This window comes from Periophthalmus magnuspinnatus, chromosome 3 (genome assembly GCF_009829125.3).
Source record: "Periophthalmus magnuspinnatus isolate fPerMag1 chromosome 3, fPerMag1.2.pri, whole genome shotgun sequence".
NCBI classification, from domain to species: Eukaryota; Metazoa; Chordata; class Actinopteri; order Gobiiformes; family Gobiidae; genus Periophthalmus; species Periophthalmus magnuspinnatus.
The window spans coordinates 2,117,361-2,134,939 of NC_047128.1; the positions used below are offsets into that span (position 1 = coordinate 2,117,361).

At 40.6% G+C, this 17,579-nt stretch overlaps 1 protein-coding gene across 1 annotated transcript; it reads left to right on the forward strand.

Moving 5' to 3' along the window:
• The first annotated feature begins 1,084 nt into the window (after positions 1-1,084).
• LOC117386840 (long-chain fatty acid transport protein 2-like) lies at positions 1,085-14,546 on the forward strand. Its single transcript, XM_033984209.2, has 10 exons — positions 1,085-1,591; positions 6,249-6,458; positions 7,435-7,593; positions 8,664-8,788; positions 9,037-9,231; positions 9,937-10,027; positions 11,321-11,519; positions 12,362-12,459; positions 12,963-13,093; positions 13,985-14,546. The coding sequence occupies exons 1-10, from the start codon at positions 1,111-1,113 to the stop codon at positions 14,156-14,158; spliced, it is 1,863 nt and encodes a 620-aa protein (XP_033840100.1). The 5' UTR covers positions 1,085-1,110; the 3' UTR covers positions 14,159-14,546.
• Positions 14,547-17,579: the final 3,033 nt, after the last annotated feature.

Below are 17,579 nucleotides of genomic sequence, written 5' to 3' on the forward strand. Positions count from 1 at the left end.
CTCTGTTCCTCCCTCTTCTCCTCTCTCCTCTGTTCCTCTCTCTTCTCCTCTGCTCCTCTCTCCTCTGTTCCTCTCTCTTCTCCTCTGCTCCTCTCTCCTCTGTTCCTCCCTCTTCTCCTCTGCTCCTCTCTCCTCTGTTCCTCCGCTCCTCCCTCTTCTCCTCTGCTCCTCTCTCCTCTGTTCCTCCGCTCCTCCCTCTTCTCCTCTGCTCCTCTCTCCCTCTCTCTTCTCCTCTGCTCCTCTCTCCTCTGTTCCTCCGCTCCTCCCTCTTCTCCTCTGCTCCTCTCTCCTCTGTTCCTCCGCTCCTCCCTCTTCTCCTCTGCTCCTCTCTCCCTCTCTCTTCTCCTCTGCTCCTCTCTCTTCTCCTCTGCTCCTCTCTCCTCTGTTCCTCCGCTCCTCCCTCTTCTCCTCTCTCCTCTGCTCCTCTCTCTTCTCCTCTGCTCCTCTCTCCTCTGTTCCTCCCTCTTCTCCTCTCTCCTCTGTTCCTCTCTCTTCTCCTCTGCTCCTCTCTCCTCTGTTCCTCTCTCTTCTCCTCTGCTCCTCTCTCCTCTGTTCCTCCCTCTTCTCCTCTGCTCCTCTCTCCTCTGTTCCTCCGCTCCTCCCTCTTCTCCTCTGCTCCTCTCTCCTCTGTTCCTCCGCTCCTCCCTCTTCTCCTCTGCTCCTCTCTCCCTCTCTCTTCTCCTCTGCTCCTCTCTCCTCTGTTCCTCCGCTCCTCCCTCTTCTCCTCTGCTCCTCTCTCCTCTGTTCCTCCGCTCCTCCCTCTTCTCCTCTGCTCCTCTCTCCCTCTCTCTTCTCCTCTGCTCCTCTCTCTTCTCCTCTGCTCCTCTCTCCTCTGTTCCTCCGCTCCTCCCTCTTCTCCTCTCTCCTCTGCTCCTCTCTCTTCTCCTCTGCTCCTCTGTGTCTCCTCTGTGGCCGGAACTTCCTCACCAAATTTCTCCATTTCTATTTGAGTAAAAACCAAAGACCTACTGCACGTGTCCCGTACAATCCCATGTATTTGTCCATTGGCTGCTTTCAATGCTACACCCACAGAGACAGAGATAAAGAAAGATCTCAAAGTTCAATAATCAGCTGGACTGCTCACTCTCAGTCCAGAGGAGGGCTCTCAAAATGTCTGTGAATCTACTCTACACGTTTCTCGCTGGTTTGTTGGGGCTGATTTTACTAATTTCCAAAAAATATCCCTATTTTTTACACGATTTAAGATACGCCATCAGCGCAATTGGGATAGGGATACGATTGGACAAATTTCAGAAGAAAACACCATATTACACCGTTTTGGAAAGATTTTTGGAACAAGCGAAAAACCAACCGCAAAAAACTTTTCTTATCTTCGAGGGCCGCAGTTTCTCGTACAGTTTTGCGGATAATGAGAGTAACAAAGTGGCCAGGGCGCTGCAGACGCACACAGACCTGAAGGAGGGCGACACGGCGGCTGTATTTGTGGGGAACGAGCCGGACTTCGTGTGGCTGTGGCTGGCTCTGGCCAAACTGGGATGCACCGCCGCGTTACTCAACACAAACATACGCTCCAAGTCTCTGCTCCACTGCTTCTCCTGCTGCGACGCAAAGGTCCTGGTGGCTGGAGCTGGTGCGTAATTAAGTCTATTCCGGTTCTGCAATGCAATGTTGCCAAGAGTTTTTCTATTGATAACAGTGTGCTTAGCTATGGAATGTCTAAAAAGTAAATACAAAAATGTTTAACCTGGTAATTTCTACTATTGACAAGACCACATGTGTCAAACTCAAGGCCCGTGGGTCAAATGCGGCCCGCCACGTGATTTTATGTGGCCCGTGACAAAGGAAATTAAAAGGTATGACTGTGTTAAAATGTCAGTTTATCATTAGATACAGAGTTAAACAGACATTTTTTCATCTCTATGCAAATCCATCTGCAATATTTGAAACTCGAATAAGCGATAAATATAGAAATGGTTAATTAACAAGATAAAAAATAAAAAATTACATTAAGTTTGGTTACATTTAGTGACATTTATCTTAGTTACATCTGGCCCTTTGAGAACAACCATTTTGCTGATGTGGCCCTTTGTGAAAATGAGTTTGACGCCCCTGGACTAGACTCCAAAACTGACTATTTCAACAAAACCCAGCATTTTAGCAGCATTTATTTTAGCCTCCCCATCTGTATTAAATATTAACCTATAGAATGTTGTAATGTTTTGTGAAACTCATCAATAAGCTTATCTTATATTAGGCCTGTAATACATATAGTAATTGTACACATAGAGCCAAATGCCAACTATAATGATCCTGAATCAATAAGACAAAATTATTCATACCCGGGACAAATCTAGATTTTGCAACTCCTCCCTGGTTAGACTTTAAAGCAAAGGTCCACTATGCAGGGGCGGAGCCACATAGTTTTATTTAGAGGAGCTGTGCTGGTGCAAAGTTCTTCAATGGGGGTGCTCACTTAACATGTATATTTAAAGCCTTTTATGGATGCCAGCGCACGCCCAAACACCCTACCATGTTTGAGTTGCTGTTTTAAACAAGATTAAATGTAGTTATAAAGTTTAAATGTGATTTATAAAGTCTAACTTGGAATATTTTTTAATTGTAGTGTCATTTTGAACACTCTGTCGATGCCATTTGCACATTTTGTTGTTCTTTGCCGATGTGTCGAATTTGATGTGTATCTGTTTTTGTTTATTGTTGTTTATGTGAAGCAGCACTTTGGGCAGCTTAAGTTGTATTTTTAATGTTCTATGTAAAACTGAATGGAATTTTTAGTGGAGATTGGATGTGACATGAAAATGGGGCAGTTAAGAGGGGGAATTGGCCATTCTAGGGGAGGCTAGTGCCCCCTCAAACCCTCCCCTGGCACCACCCCTGCCACTGTGTGACATTTCTGGTGAAGTTCCTGCCAGCTGTCTGTCACTATAGAGATTGTATTGCTTTGCCTGAAATGTTCCACAGTATGGCATTCGACATGTATATCCATGTAGACAAGTAAGCGACGCCACCAGGTCAGATCAGTTTTTCAAAGTATGTTTGAATAGAAATTGGTATTTAAAAATGCTTGCTAGATAGGTTTAATACCATATTGTGGAACATTCCAGGTAAACTAATAGTATCTGCACAGTGGTGGACCCCCCATAGTGCACAGGTATAAGCACAGAATACAAGAGGTTAATGATGGTTTCCTTGTTGAACATGTGGGAGGGTTTGGCAAAATAGGACTTGTTCTCCACATGAATTCCACCAGTGCCCATATATATATAAAAAAAATCTAAAAGGAAAAACCTGGGTCAGTAAGATTAGACTGAACTGAACCAGCACTGAAGCAGGACTAAATCAAGACAGAACCAAAATCAAAGTAGCAAGATGGCAAATGAGTGAAATGATGACTTTGTGCTGTTTTCTGTTCCTGGGTTATTACGGTGGGTTACTCTTACTAACCTTTTACTTACTTACTTGCCTCATTATTAAAGGTTAATTCACTCTCCATAGTAACTGTTTTATTTAAATGTTTTGTTCCATTATATTGGACTAGTCAGTGCTCTGTAAACACCTCTGACCTATGAAACGGGAAACATCTGCCTGTCTGCCTAGTGCCTAACCTTCAGCCAGTCATTGCCTCATTGTGTCTATATTAACAGTAACACATTTACAGTCTCCATTTATCAGCTTGGTTGATACCAGTATGCTGAAGTGTAAGTGTCTCTTCAAGGTTGAAAATACAGTTAAAACCAGACAATTTTTCATTTCTTTCTTCAAATTCAGCAGAAGAACATTAGTATTTGGTATCATTGCCTTTAAACTGACTTGGGTCAAATGTTTTGGATATCCTTCCACAAGGTTTTCACAATAGTTGGCAGGAGCTTTGGCCCATTCCTCCTGACAGAACTGGTGTAACTGAGCCAATATTATAGTCTGCCTTGCTCGCATATGCCTTTTCAGGTGGGCCCATACATTTTTAATAGGATTGAGATCAGGGCTTTGTGAGGCCACTCCAAAACATTGACTCATTATCCTTAGGCCACTTTGTAACCAGTTTGGTAGTATGCTTTGGGTCATTATTCATTTGGAAGACCCATTTGTGCTTTAACTTCCAGGCTGATTTCTCCAGATGTTTCTTCAGTATTTCCACATAATGTTCTTTCCTATCAGAAACTTTTTTTCCCCCCAAACTGTTTAAATGTGTAGTAATCTTACTGTATATAAACGTCTGACTTTGAAGAAAGTCATGAAAATTGTCTAAAAAAATCATTCCTTCATTATTCTGGCATTTAGCAAATAGAAATAATTTCGATAAGAGTAACTGATCGAAAAAAGAAAAAGTTTAGTCTGATTTCATGCCAGACAGTGAGAAAAAAAGCGAATGTGTCTTTTATATAGTGCATGTCAACGTCTATTTTCAACTGTATGCAAATTTGTGATACGAGCTGACTGGTAAAGTCTTGATTTAGTTCTTAGTTGTTTATTGTTTCCACCTGTTGCTTCCAGTCCAATTTTTATTACAATAAAAATTATAATAAAAATTACAATTTTTATTGTAGTTTTTTTTTTCAATTTAAAAAAAAAATCCAGACCAAGGTTTAGTTTGTTTTCAGCCCTGAGCAGTTGAAACTGTCAGGTATGAAACAGGCTAAACCTTGATCTGTTCCTCCAGGTACCATCAGATCTAAACCAGGTCTATACAAGGACTTTTAGCAGTGGTGGAATGTTACAAAGTAGAAGTAGTAAAGTACTGTACATAAGTATAAATTTAACGTATCTATACTTTACTTAATTAGATTTTAAAGTGGATACTTTTTACTTTTACTTCATTACATTTGAGAGCAGGTATCTGTACTTTCTACTCCATACAATTTTTGAACAGGACTGAAAAGTAAAAGTATTTTTATTATTGCCTAAGACCTGCTGAAAAGCCTAAGGGTTTATTTTTAACACATTCATAGTTTGAGCTGTGTGTTTCTGTTGAACAAAATTCTGCTCAAATCTTTATCAAAATCACTACATTTGAAGCTTTATTAGATCTGAAAATCTGTGTGAAATACCTTTACTTTTTACTCTTTAAGTACATTTTTAAACAGGTACTTAAATACATTTACCTAAGTAGATTTTTTTATGTGATACTTTTACTTGAGCATTTTTTTTTGCCCTGGTATCTGTACTTTTACTTACTTAGTTATGTAACAAAATTGAATACTTCTTCTTCCACTGATTTTTAAGTGTATTAGGTGAATATGTTGCAGGCAAAGTTAAGATTTACATATTCATTCAGAGGTTATTTAAGTGGAAAAGGGAATGGGGGTCAAAGGTTAAAAACTCTAGAGCACACACATGAACATGCTAGAGTTCACAGGAGCACAGGTGTGTGACTGGATTAGCAGCCACCTCCATGCAGTGCAGAGTTCAACGACACAACACTAAGGCTGTTTCTCAATCCCCAGACTCCATAATCATGTGCTCCCACAAACAGACTCAGAGAATGGACTTGAGGAGTTCACACTTACTCTGCTCTCTCAGTTTTTGGCACAGGTGGACTTAACGACATCACAGGAAACAAAGCTCATGGGTGCTCACTTTATGGAAACAACTAGAAATTTAAAACTATTTAACAATTAAAGCAAAGCATGATCCTTATCCGTAACATTGACTTTACTGCTTATCAGCCATCAGCAAGGCAAGGCAAGTTTATTTGTATAGCACAATCCACACACAAAGTAATTCAAAGTGCTTTACAGAATAAGAAAGATATTAAAATCACAAAACAATAAATCAAAATATAAATAATTGCAAATAATCCTTTTAAAATGAACATTAAAAGACAAGAGTGCAGAATAAAAATCTTTCAGTTATATGCATGGCTGTAGAGATTGAAAAACAGGGATCCCAGGACTGACCCCTGGGGCACCCCACAGGTCAGGGGACATTTTATCTGAAAGTACCCCTCATCATTTAGGATAAACATTGAGTTCTCTTAAATTATGTTTGTTCTGGTCAAAAAAGACAATATCTACAATATACATTGTCTGTGTAATCCCTTAGTTGTCTAGATATAATCCAGAGTAAAATTAAAATTAAAATCTGTCAACTGGACAAAAGGTTGAGTGTAGATATTTTGCTGTTCATCCAAGAACTGAAGAAGCGGCTTGGATGAGCAACGTAACGTCTTCACTCAAGTTATTATGTCAAGTTATTATAATCATTAGAACTAGTGATTTGCACATTGTGTTTTTCTTTTGGTTTGATTGCTCCTGTTTCTGTTCTTTTGTCAGATCTGCAGGGGGCGGTAGAGGAGGTGCTGCCTGGTTTGAAGGATGGGGGTGCACGTGTGTTTGTTTTGGGACAGGAGAGTTGTGTGGACGGTATTGAGACTCTGTCTGATAAGATCCAGGAGGCTTCAGACCAGCCCCTGTCTGTGCAGCTCAGAGCCAATGTTAAAGGCAGCAGCCCGGCTCTGTACATCTACACCTCTGGGACCACAGGTAAGGCCCTGGCTCTGTTTACACGCACACCAAAAACCTCATCATTATCTGATTTCTGGAGTTATCAGATTAACACTTATATCTAATGTGAATAATCTGATTTCTTTATGATTTTTCACAAAGTTTACCTTCTTTTCCGTCAGCATAAATAAACAAAAGGGAAATAGGTCAGAGGTTGGTGCCATTATTCAAAGGGAACAGTGATTGTTGTCAGTTAAAATGACTGCAAGTCACAAGATTAATATGACAGGTTTTGTAGACTTAATCCCTGACTAATAAGGACAAGGTTAAACATGTGGACTTTTTTTTTACCTGACAGTTAGACTCTTGGGTTTAACTCTCCTGTTATAGGTGACATTTTGAGGACTTTGATTTATCTTTTTGTTCATGTTGAAATGTAATACAATATGATCTATTTTGAAAAAAGATATGATGAAATGGCATGGACAAATAAATACATAAAGTCATAGTGTAGTTAAGCAGGAATTCCATTCATTTCAATGGAGATTTTGAGAAAGGTTTTGCTGCTAGAATATGATATAAAAGTAGTCTGATTTGTGTCAAACATTCATTGTTCATGTGACCAACAAGTCAACACTGCTGTAATTCTCTGGAGACTTTAAAACATATCTGTAGTCTCTATAGAACACATTTTCTGTCAAGATCAGCAGCCGCAGGCAAAATAATACAACCTGAATGACCACGGCGGTGCCCACGGTAACTTCCAGAATAAGCTGAATCGGCCCTGTGCCGTCCACCTGAGACAGGATAGATTACTTAATAAATCTAATTCTAAAACCTGAACACAATCTATATAGAACCCGTCTGTGAAACATATTCATGGGTTTCAGGTTCCTGTTACATGCAGGATTTTGATAACTTTTTTCTGATTGAAAATATATTTTGTTTTAAATTGTTGGCTTAATTTTATTCAGAAACTCATGAATAGCTATAACTTGTCCGTGCTGTGTGACAGGTCTCCCCAAAGCGGCTGTGGTCTCCCAAATGAAGCTGTGGTACGCCTCCTTTGTCCAGGGCTTTGCTGGAGTGACTTCAGACGACATCATCTACCTGTACCTCCCCCTGTACCACACCGCAGGTTTTCTCATGGGGCTCACTGGGGCCATCGACAGAGGTAAAGTTAAAGGTGTCCCGTGGAACTTTTTTGGTGGAAGGTCTGCTGCCTGCTTGTCCCCATGGAGATGTTATTGCATTGCTTGGAATGTTTCGCAGTATAGCATGAAACTTATGTATTTCCATGGAGACAGGCAGGTGATGCCACTAGAGTAAGTTATACAGGCCATATATGTGGACAGAGACTGTGGATATAAGTGGACATAGCTAACGTGCTAGCTGCGGTGTTCCAAATAGGAAGTGAGCATGGGCGTGCTTGCTGCTCCATTGACTCTAATTTACATTACACTGAACATTTGTCACCCTTCTCTCTGTAGCTGCTGCAGTGAGCCTCATCATTTTGGTCTTAAAATGTTCGTATTAACCCACTGTGCATGATCCTGGTGTTTTCACTATTGTCAGTAAATCAAGATATGAACATTAATAACAGACAAATCAGGTGCCTTCTCTACCTGAGGTCACTCCCACTGGCGTTAGCAACAGGTTTGATTGAGAGCGTTGCTAAGCACCCGCTCCTTGCTAAGCCAGCGGTGTGGACGGGAAGGGGCGTTATCTTCATCAGCCTCGCTCCGGATTGGCTTTTTGGTTGCTATGATTCTCATGGTTGAAATTCCAGATATGGAACTTGGCTCCAAATTCACTGCTAAAATTGCTGGCCTCAATTAGCTTCATTTGACTGGAATTGAGCGCGATGGGTGACGTCACACTCACTTCTTTATACAGTCTATTGTAGGGAGGTATCCCACTCACAGTAAGAATTCATATTTTACTAGTTATTTTTAAGCAACAAAAACACTTGAAATTCTATATATGGAAGGTTAAAATGATTATTTGATTTATGTGGTTCATTCAGATGTATGATTATGAACAGTGTAATACTATATGAGTCTGTGTGAATTCATAGGTTCAATATTAGATACTGCGGCACATTCCAGACAAAGCAATAACATCTCTATGGAGACAATGGCACTCACATTTTGAAACTGTTCCCTAATCCATTTGCATTTGAAAATCCTGTAACTCGTAACTCCATTTATTCAATATTGTGTTTTTTTTCTCTATTATTCGTAGGTTTAACGATTGTGTTGAAGCGCAAGTTTTCTGCCTCTCAGTTCTGGGATGACTGTAGAAAATACAACATCACTGTGATCCAATACATAGGAGAGATCATGCGGTACCTCTGCAACTCACCCAAGGTAATTTAAGAGACTTAGTTTAGACCTCTACAAACACACAGCAGTTACCATGGTGACACAATGCACACATTAACACTGATATGTTTTAGATTGTCTGAAAAAAACACTTTTAAAAATATAAGGCCAAATCTAATCTCAATGGCAATACTTCACAAAATATCAGAAAACTTAAATTCTTTCCCAAAGTATGCAACCCTACATAGTACTATTATACTGTACCAACCAAGTGTTATATTTTTATTCCTCAGAAAGACAATGATAAGAACCACAAAGTGCGAGTTGCTATGGGCAATGGGATTCGTTTGGACACATGGGAGGAGTTTCTGCAAAGATTTGGCGACATTCGGATCTGTGAGTGCTACGGGTCAACAGAGGGAAACGTCGCGTTCATGAACTACATTGGGAAAGTCGGAGCAATCGGCAAAGAGCATTTTCTAACTAAAGTAAGACCAGGCACAAACACATTACTTTATAGATGAAAAATAATGAATGTATAGATTAAATAGATATAGTGGTAAAGGGGCTGTTGATGTTGGCAACAAATAAGTTCTATATGGACTACAGAGCTGTTTTAAAGCTTCCAGAAAATCACTGCAAGATTGACTTGTTGGTCATTTTACACAAATCAACGTACTTTATATCATAATTTAGCATTGAAACCTTTCTCAAATTCTTAATTAAAATGAATGAGATTCCCGCTTAACCAGAAGTGCCACCACAAACAAAAGTGCGGTTGAGTAGCATTTATAGGCAAAAGTGGGCAAGCAGAATAAGATCTGTATTAGTCTAGAGGAATGGTAGTGCTATTATTAATATTTAGACAATGGAAATGAAAGAAAATGAATAGTTTGAAAAGCTGTGATTGGGTAAATATAAACAGGTTGTGATTGGTTGACAGTCACAAACATGAGAAATAGAGATATGGTTAAAAATACAATCTTGGCTGAATGTATTCAGGCTTTAGCTTTGTAAGTACACTAAAGATGCACTGTGTAACCTTTCCGTCACCTGCTTAACTCCATGGAGATGTTATTGCTTTGCAATTCCAAACAAAGCATCCAAATCTCCATTGTGGTGAACCTTATTGTAAATGTTGTATCGTACACCTTTAATTAATTCTGTAATGATGACGTTTTTAACTATCACAGATGGCGTGTCCATACTCTCTCATAAGATACGACACAGAAAAAGAGGAACCTGTGAGAGACTCTGAAGGCTTCTGCATTGAGGTTCCCAGAGGTGAGTGAGTCCCTGAACAGGGTTTTGCACCACTGATAATGTCACAGATTATGTGGGGTTGAGTTGCCAACAGCCTCAGTGATGGATGAATCTGCCTCTGGGTCCCCAGTCTCTGCTTCCTCCTCAGAAAACATGACGATGGAATTTAGGAGATTCTTAAAGTATTCCACCATTGGACAACATTCCCAGTCGAGGTTAGCAGCTCTCCACCCGCATTTTAAACAGTCTTGCTGAAGCACTGCTTCCCCCTCCTGAGGCGTCGGACGGTTTGCCAGAATTTCTATGAGTCAGACCCCGATAGCCTCCCCAAACTCCTCCCAACCGCAAGTTTTAGCCTCTGCAATGCTTGGGCCAACAAGGATAGGACTTCTTCCTCAGCCTGACGGCATCCCTAACTTCCGGTGTCCACCACAGATCTTACGACCACAGCTGAGAGCGTTCTCAACAGACTCTCACAGTACTCTTGAGTCTGCCAGGTCGGTCTGGCTTCCTCCTCTGCCAGCGGATCCAACTCACCACCAGGTGGTGATTGGTTGACAGCTCTGCCCCTTTCTTCACTGTTCAAGTGTCCAAGATGCACGGCTGGAGGTCAGATGACACGATCATCGATCTCCGGCCTAGGGTATCCTGGTGCCCCATGCACTGACAGGCACTCTTGTGCTCGAACATGATGTTTCTTATGAACACACAGGTGACAGAGAGGTCCAATAACAGAACATTGCTCGGGTTCAGATCAGGGAGGCCATTCTTCCCGATCACCCTGTTGAAGTCCCCCTGTAGAACAATGGAGTCCCAGGGACTTCAAGACGGCTGGGTACTCTGCACTGCTGTTCGACCCATAGGCCGACACAACAGAGAGAGATCTGTCAACGACCCAAAGGCGCAGGGGTATGAACTGTTTACCGGGGTGAACTCCAACACGTGGCAGCTGAGCTGTGGGGCAATAAGCAAGCCCACACCAATCTGGGCAACGTAACAGGCCTTGTTGTACAACTCCTCATGAATAGCTTCTGAACCGCTGTTAGTCTGACCCGTTCCCTAGGACCTGTTTGCCATGGGTGACCCTACCAGGGGCATGAAGCCCCCAACAACATAGCTCCCAGGATCATTTGGGCGCTCAAACCCCTCCACCATGTTAAGGTGGTGGTTCAAGTTTCTGTTTTATTGCAGTGAATAATTAGGTTGCTTGGAATGCAAAAGGTGAGTGAAGAATATCTTGGACCATAGCAAACTGTTTACAAAACTGTAAAAATCAGATACAGAGCCTTTATCAACCTCATCTTTTTGCCTTAGGAGAGACTGGTTTGCTGGTTGGGAAAATTGGAGGGAAAGCACCGTTTGAGGGATACGTGAAAAACCAACAACAAACAGAGAAGAAAATACTGAAGGATGTTTTTGTGAAAGGAGATCGCTACTTCAACTCTGGAGATCTACTGAGGATCGACCAACATGGATTTGTTTACTTCCAAGACCGAATTGGAGACACCTTCAGGTCAAATGAAATAGTACAGAAAATTATAATGCTACTATATATTTAGGTCCATTACATTGTAGGTCAAATAGTTTAAGTGCCTGTGACAGGTTTTCATGTTTTTTACATTATTACTTGGTTTGGTGGGATAGTGTCTTGTAGGGTGATAGTAATTATGCATTATTTAATGCAACATCTCTTGAAAAACTGAATTATTTTGTGTGGTTTATGGGTAAAAAAAAGCAATAAAAGGGAATAAGATCATGAGTTTTCATGAAACATGGGCTTATTTCTTAATTTGTGGTCTGTTTTTTAATTTATATTAATAACTTTTTATGTTAATAATAATTTTGTAATAACATTAAATGGGACAAAATGATTAAAAGTTTCAGATAAAATCACAAAGATAAATAAAAAAAAATTGTAAATACCTTTTAACAGACATTTCTGTGGGTAATGGCTGTCGAAGACAGTTGAGGAGTCCGTTGGGTTTTTTGAGAGGATTCTCCCTCAAAAAACCCAACGACCCATCTATGACCAAGTCTGTTGACCCAGTATTTGGGTTAAGCAAAACTACTGTGAAAATAACCCCAAAAACCCAACAGGCTTAACCCAGCAATTTTGATCCACCATTTTTAGCGTGTAAGTTTGGGGTAAGGTTCACTTTATTGTCCCCATAGTGAAATTAATTTGTCCTCTGCATTTGACCCATCTTTCAACCTGTCAGGAGCAGTGGCCACCGCAGTGCCATGTCTGGGGACCCATCTGCAGATCTTGAGCTAGGCTTGGGCAGAACTACCTTAGCTGGAGGATTTGACCTGGCACATGTTGTAGTTACATTGTTTTTTTTTTTGCCGTTGAAGGTGGAAAGGAGAAAATGTGGCAACTACAGAAGTGGCTGATCATTTACTCACAGTGGACTGCATTGAGGAGGCCAGTGTCTATGGAGTTAAAGTTCCAGGTAAACAAAAAAAAAGAAAAGAAAGAAAAACTATATAAAAAAAAAACAAAAAACAAAAAAAAACCCTATAAAATAAAACATCTAAGTTTAATGCATGCTTTGTTTCATCTACCCCACCCAAACACCAATGCTTACAGAGAATGTACTTTTGAATAGCAAATCAATGGAAATGGGCATGTTTCTAGTTCTGTTTTAGATCCATTTTTTTGGTTTACTATGTACAAAATGTAAATAATAGTAAAATAGTGATCTGTATATATGATAGCTCAAAAATATCATATCATTTTAAAGGTGCAAATATGTATTTTATAGCACTTCTAGACCTAATGTTTGTTTTATTTTGCCATTATGTGCAGCACCTTGGAAACTAAAATGCGCTATACAAATAACTTGGATTGGTGCACCTTTAAGTACCAATTTGTCATTTTTTTTAAACATTTACACAGTTATTTGTAGTTATTTGTGTGCCCTGTGATAACCAGGTGTTTTTCTTGGGCTGGTAGGTCACGAGGGCCGTATTGGGATGGCAGCGCTGAAGCTCAGAGACAACATGGACTTTGACTGTAAAGCCACTCATCAGCACGTGAAGAGCTTTCTCCCAAGCTACGCACGGCCACGCTTTATACGCATACAGGTAACTCTCGCTCAGCTGTATCACTGGGTGTTTGGGGCAAAAAAGTAGCTGCGAATTTAAAGGTGAACTATGTAACCTTTCTGGTGGACAGAATTATCATTATGGTAATCGTGTATCTCCGCTCTCCCCACGGTACACTGTCACTACAGCGAGGGGCAGAGTGTGGCTCGTGCTTCTGTAAGAGCCAAAAGGCGACAGTCTAGATTTGTTTGTTTTCCTGAGACGTAAAATCATAACCATATTTGCTCCTTTGTCATGTATGGACACTTCTGTTACTATCAACCTGCAGGGGCTGGTGCTTGTTTCATTTATTTAACAAGGTTTTCTGGCAAAGATTATTATTTACGATTAAACATCTAATGGCAATAAAAGCAGTGCAATTTTGAGCACAGAAAAATATGATTACGCGCCTGAGTTGGCAAGCCTGTATACTTTTAGGCATAGCAATAACAACTTCTAGCTCCATGGAGACAGTTAGGTGACAACTTACAGGTAAACTCTGTGGAGATTAAGGCCATACTATGGAACCAACAGTATCCAACAGCAGATTGTTGTGTCTTTCCGCAAGACACTTCACCCGCCTTGTCTAATATGAATGTGTTGCACGCATGAGTGTTGTTGGTGGTGGGAGGGGCCAGTTGCGTAGATTGGCAGCCTCTCTTCCATCAGTCTACCCTGGGCTAGCTGTGGTTACATGTACATTACGCTATAGGCACGACTGGAGCGGGACTAAGCCAAGACAAACTTGCAGTGACAACCAGCAACTAGTTCTAGATCAGAAGTGTGTGAGAGTGAACTGGGTTACTCTGAATTGCTTTGGCTGCTATACAAATCATCAATACAGTTATTTTGTAGGAATAATAATACCTTTAATTTTAATGTTTCCCTCAGACGTCCCTGGATGTGACGGGCACATACAAACAGACAAAGGGGAAGTTGGTGGAAGAAGGTTTTGACCCGGCGATCATCAAAGAGCCTCTATTTTTCCTCGACGACTCTAAAGGCTACATCCCCATGACACAGGACATTTATAACTCTATAGCTGAAGGCAAACTCCGACTCTGAATCAGCTACATCTAAAAAACAAATCAACTATTTCAAATTTTACACTACAAAACCAAGACAAATGAGGTAAATGCTATGCCAGTTGCTAACATTCCAGCTAACGCAATAACCACTCCACCAGGAAGGTTACATAGGGGAAAGCAAGATTTCTCAAAATAAATCTCATAAAATGTTGTTATTCGTAAGATCACACAGTTTTGCTTGTGTGCTGTAATGATTTTGTTTGTCTTTACCATTACAAACTTTGCACAAAACTACAGCTTTTGTCACGTAAAACATCATCACTATAAACAACATTAATATCTAACCTATGATATCAAATTCAAAATAGGCTTTTTTTTTTCAATGGAAGAGAGTGATGTTTAAATAAAGCATTGTCGAGATTTTTAATATGTATTGCCTTTTATTTTTTATTCAATTTTAGACAAAGTTTTAGTTTTTAGTTTCCCAGAGCGTCATTCATTTTCTTTAGAGCAATAAACCAGACCAAAACCATGACTCTATTCAGGTACATAGGACTTACATAGGTTTAATCAAAAATATACTAAATAAATACTAAAATACGCTTACTTTAAAGGTACTAGACCTGACTCTTAAAACCTTAAACAGAACTAGTTCATTTTAAACGGTTTGCAGAGGTCCGAATGTACTCCTCATTTTCCTAACGCATTCGTAGCATCCCAATTATTCACCTCAGTAAGAGTCATTAAGTGTGTCTTTGGGTGTAGTTGACCGTTTTGTGCCTGGGTAGTTTTATTGGTGCATTTGCCTTTGTTTTGATTGTAGGCTGCAGGATTCCACCTAGATAGGCCCGATAATCACTATATGGACTTAAACTTCAATATATAAAAAAGCTGGAATAATATTTGTTCATTGTGTACATTTTCTTTGCACTACTGGGAAATCTTTTGCTATTTTTTGGCTTTAATCCATAAAAGGTTGAATTAATAACGTCTATACCTCATTACAGATGCAAACTAAAGCGCTAAGTCTTTCATTCTGCTGTTTATTTATTGCAGATTTTAAGATTTTTTAGCAATATTGTGTATTTATAATAGTTTTTGGGGTTTAAATCTGCTCTCGGGTTTTTTGTATAAGTGGCATAAATTACTTTCAATATTATCGTTTATCATCTATACTTACTTCAGAAATATATCAAACTTTAACAGATATTATCCTGACAGACATACACCTAGATGCGTTTGCTAAGGAGCCCACTTTGGAAGCCTGAGTCTAAAGTTAAAGTGACATATTGTTTATGGTTGTGCAGTGTTGAAGAAAAAGTTCAAAACTGGTTGCCTTGATTAAAACTGTTAGCCTGTCAAATTTGCCAAAAGAATCCTGTGACTTTAAGCCTTTTGTTATGGACTTGTTTGTGTCTTTTTCTGCGATTGATGAAAAGGTCCCAGTGAAAACATTACGAGGGACATGTACTCCCAATAGTTGGTTCTGATGTCCCAGTGTGCAGTGTTTTCATCTGCAGGACGTCAGTTTTCCCTTGCATATGATTGTGATACAGTCAGATATGTGGTCCAGGGAGGCAACTGTTTGAGTGCGCTGTGATTTTCCAATTCATCTTATTCTGAAAGTTGCCGTGGGCGCCGTCATCGTCATTTGGGTTGTGTTATCTTGAATGGAGCTTCTGATCTTGACAGCAAATAAGTTCTATAGGGATTACAGAGCCGTTTTAAAGCTTCCCAGAGAATCAGTGCAGTGTTAACTTGTTGTTGCACATAAAAATGAACATTTGACACAAACCAATCTACTTTATATAATATTGTAGAGCTGAAACTTTTCCCACTTTCCCAAGCTATTGAAAGGAATGGGCTTTCTACTTAACCGGAAGTGTTACTACAAAGAAAGTGTTATTTATTTGCATTTACGGAAAAAGTGAGCAAGGCGGAATAAGGCCAATAGTGGGGGTTTCTGTCGTCATGGGAAACAATTTACAAGTGGAAAAGTGCTTTTACTGCTGGCATTTGTTGAGCCAGTACCTCCAACATGCACTGGGACGGTTTGCAGCCGAGTGTGAAGAGGCTGGGATGAAAATCAGCACCTCAAAATCCGAGGCCATGGTTCTCAACCGGAAAAAGGTGGTTTGCTCTCTCCGGGTGGGTGGAGAGTCCTTGCCTCAAGTGGAGGAGTTCAAGTATCTCGGGGTCTTGTTCACGAGTGAGGGAAGGATGGAGCGTGAGATTGACAGGCGGATCGGTGCAGCGTCTGCAGTGATGCAGTCGCTGTATCGGTCCGTTGTGGTAAAGAAGGAGCTGAGCCGGAAGGCAAAGCTCTCGATTTACCTCAATCTACGTTCCTACCCTCACCTATGGTCATGAGCTTTGGGTAATGACCGAAAGGACAAGATCGCGGATACAAGCGGCTGAAATGGGCTTCCTCCGCAGAGTGGCCGGGCGCACCCTTAGAGATAGGGTGAGGAGCTCAGTCACACGGGAGGAGCTCAGAGTAGAGCCGCTGCTCCTCCACATCGAGAGGAATCAGTTGAGGTGGCTTGGGCATCTGCTCAGGATGCCTCCTGGACGCCTCCCTAGGGAGGTGTTCTGGGCATGTCCCACCGGGAGGAGGCACCGGGGACGACCCAGGACACGCTGGAGGGACTATGTCTCTCTGGCCTGGGAACGCCTTGGGGTCCCACCGGAGGAGCTGGAGGACGTGTCCGGGGTGAGGGAAGTCTGGGAGTCCCTGCTTAGACTGCTGCCCACGCGAAAATGGATGGATGGAAAAAGTGTTTTTACACCTGAAGTGACGCCTGTCCCTGTTGTGAGCTCTCGCCTTGATAAGCCTGAAAGTTTCCTAATGTTTTCAACATAGACTGTATCTATAAATGGAACTAGCTAACCCGCTAGGTGCCACGTTCCAAGTGGGAAGTGATCACGGTCCACGGACTACATTAGGAAACTGTCGCCTCTCTCTCTGTAACTGCTGCTGTCATCCTCGTCATTTTAATCTTAAAAGTGTCTTTACTGTTAAATGTTTTTTCCCAACACCTTTATATGAAGAAGAATCATAGAGTTAAAAAGGCAGAAAAACACTGAACTCTTACTTTTGTTTCCTGTGTCCTTAGATACGTTTTGTCTATGTTTGGTTCATAACAAACATATAAAGTACCTGCTGTAAAATTTATTTAAGTAGAATTTTTAGGTACTTTACTTAAGCACAGTACTTTACTAATTGTACTTCATTACATTCCACCACTGCTAAATCTTAAGTAAAGTGTATGTGATGGAAAACTATTAGTATTTTCATTGTTTTGGTGAATGAAAAGACTTATTTTTGCTTCTAAAATACTATTATAATTTTGTTTATTTTACGGTTATATTGTGACCTGATTGTTAATTAACCGAATGATCTCGACATATGAGACATTAGACCTAACCGTCATTAAAAACCTAAGGCCATGTGGTGT

Coding starts and splice junctions, on each gene's coding strand:
- LOC117386840 (XM_033984209.2), top strand. CDS start 1,111: ATGTCTGTGAATCTACTCTACACGTTTCTCGCTGGTTTGTTGGGGCTG. Junction 11,520..12,361: donor CGAATTGGAGACACCTTCAG/GTCAAATGAAAT, acceptor TTGCCGTTGAAG/GTGGAAAGGAGAAAATGTGG. Junction 13,094..13,984: donor CACGCTTTATACGCATACAG/GTAACTCTCGCT, acceptor TGTTTCCCTCAG/ACGTCCCTGGATGTGACGGG.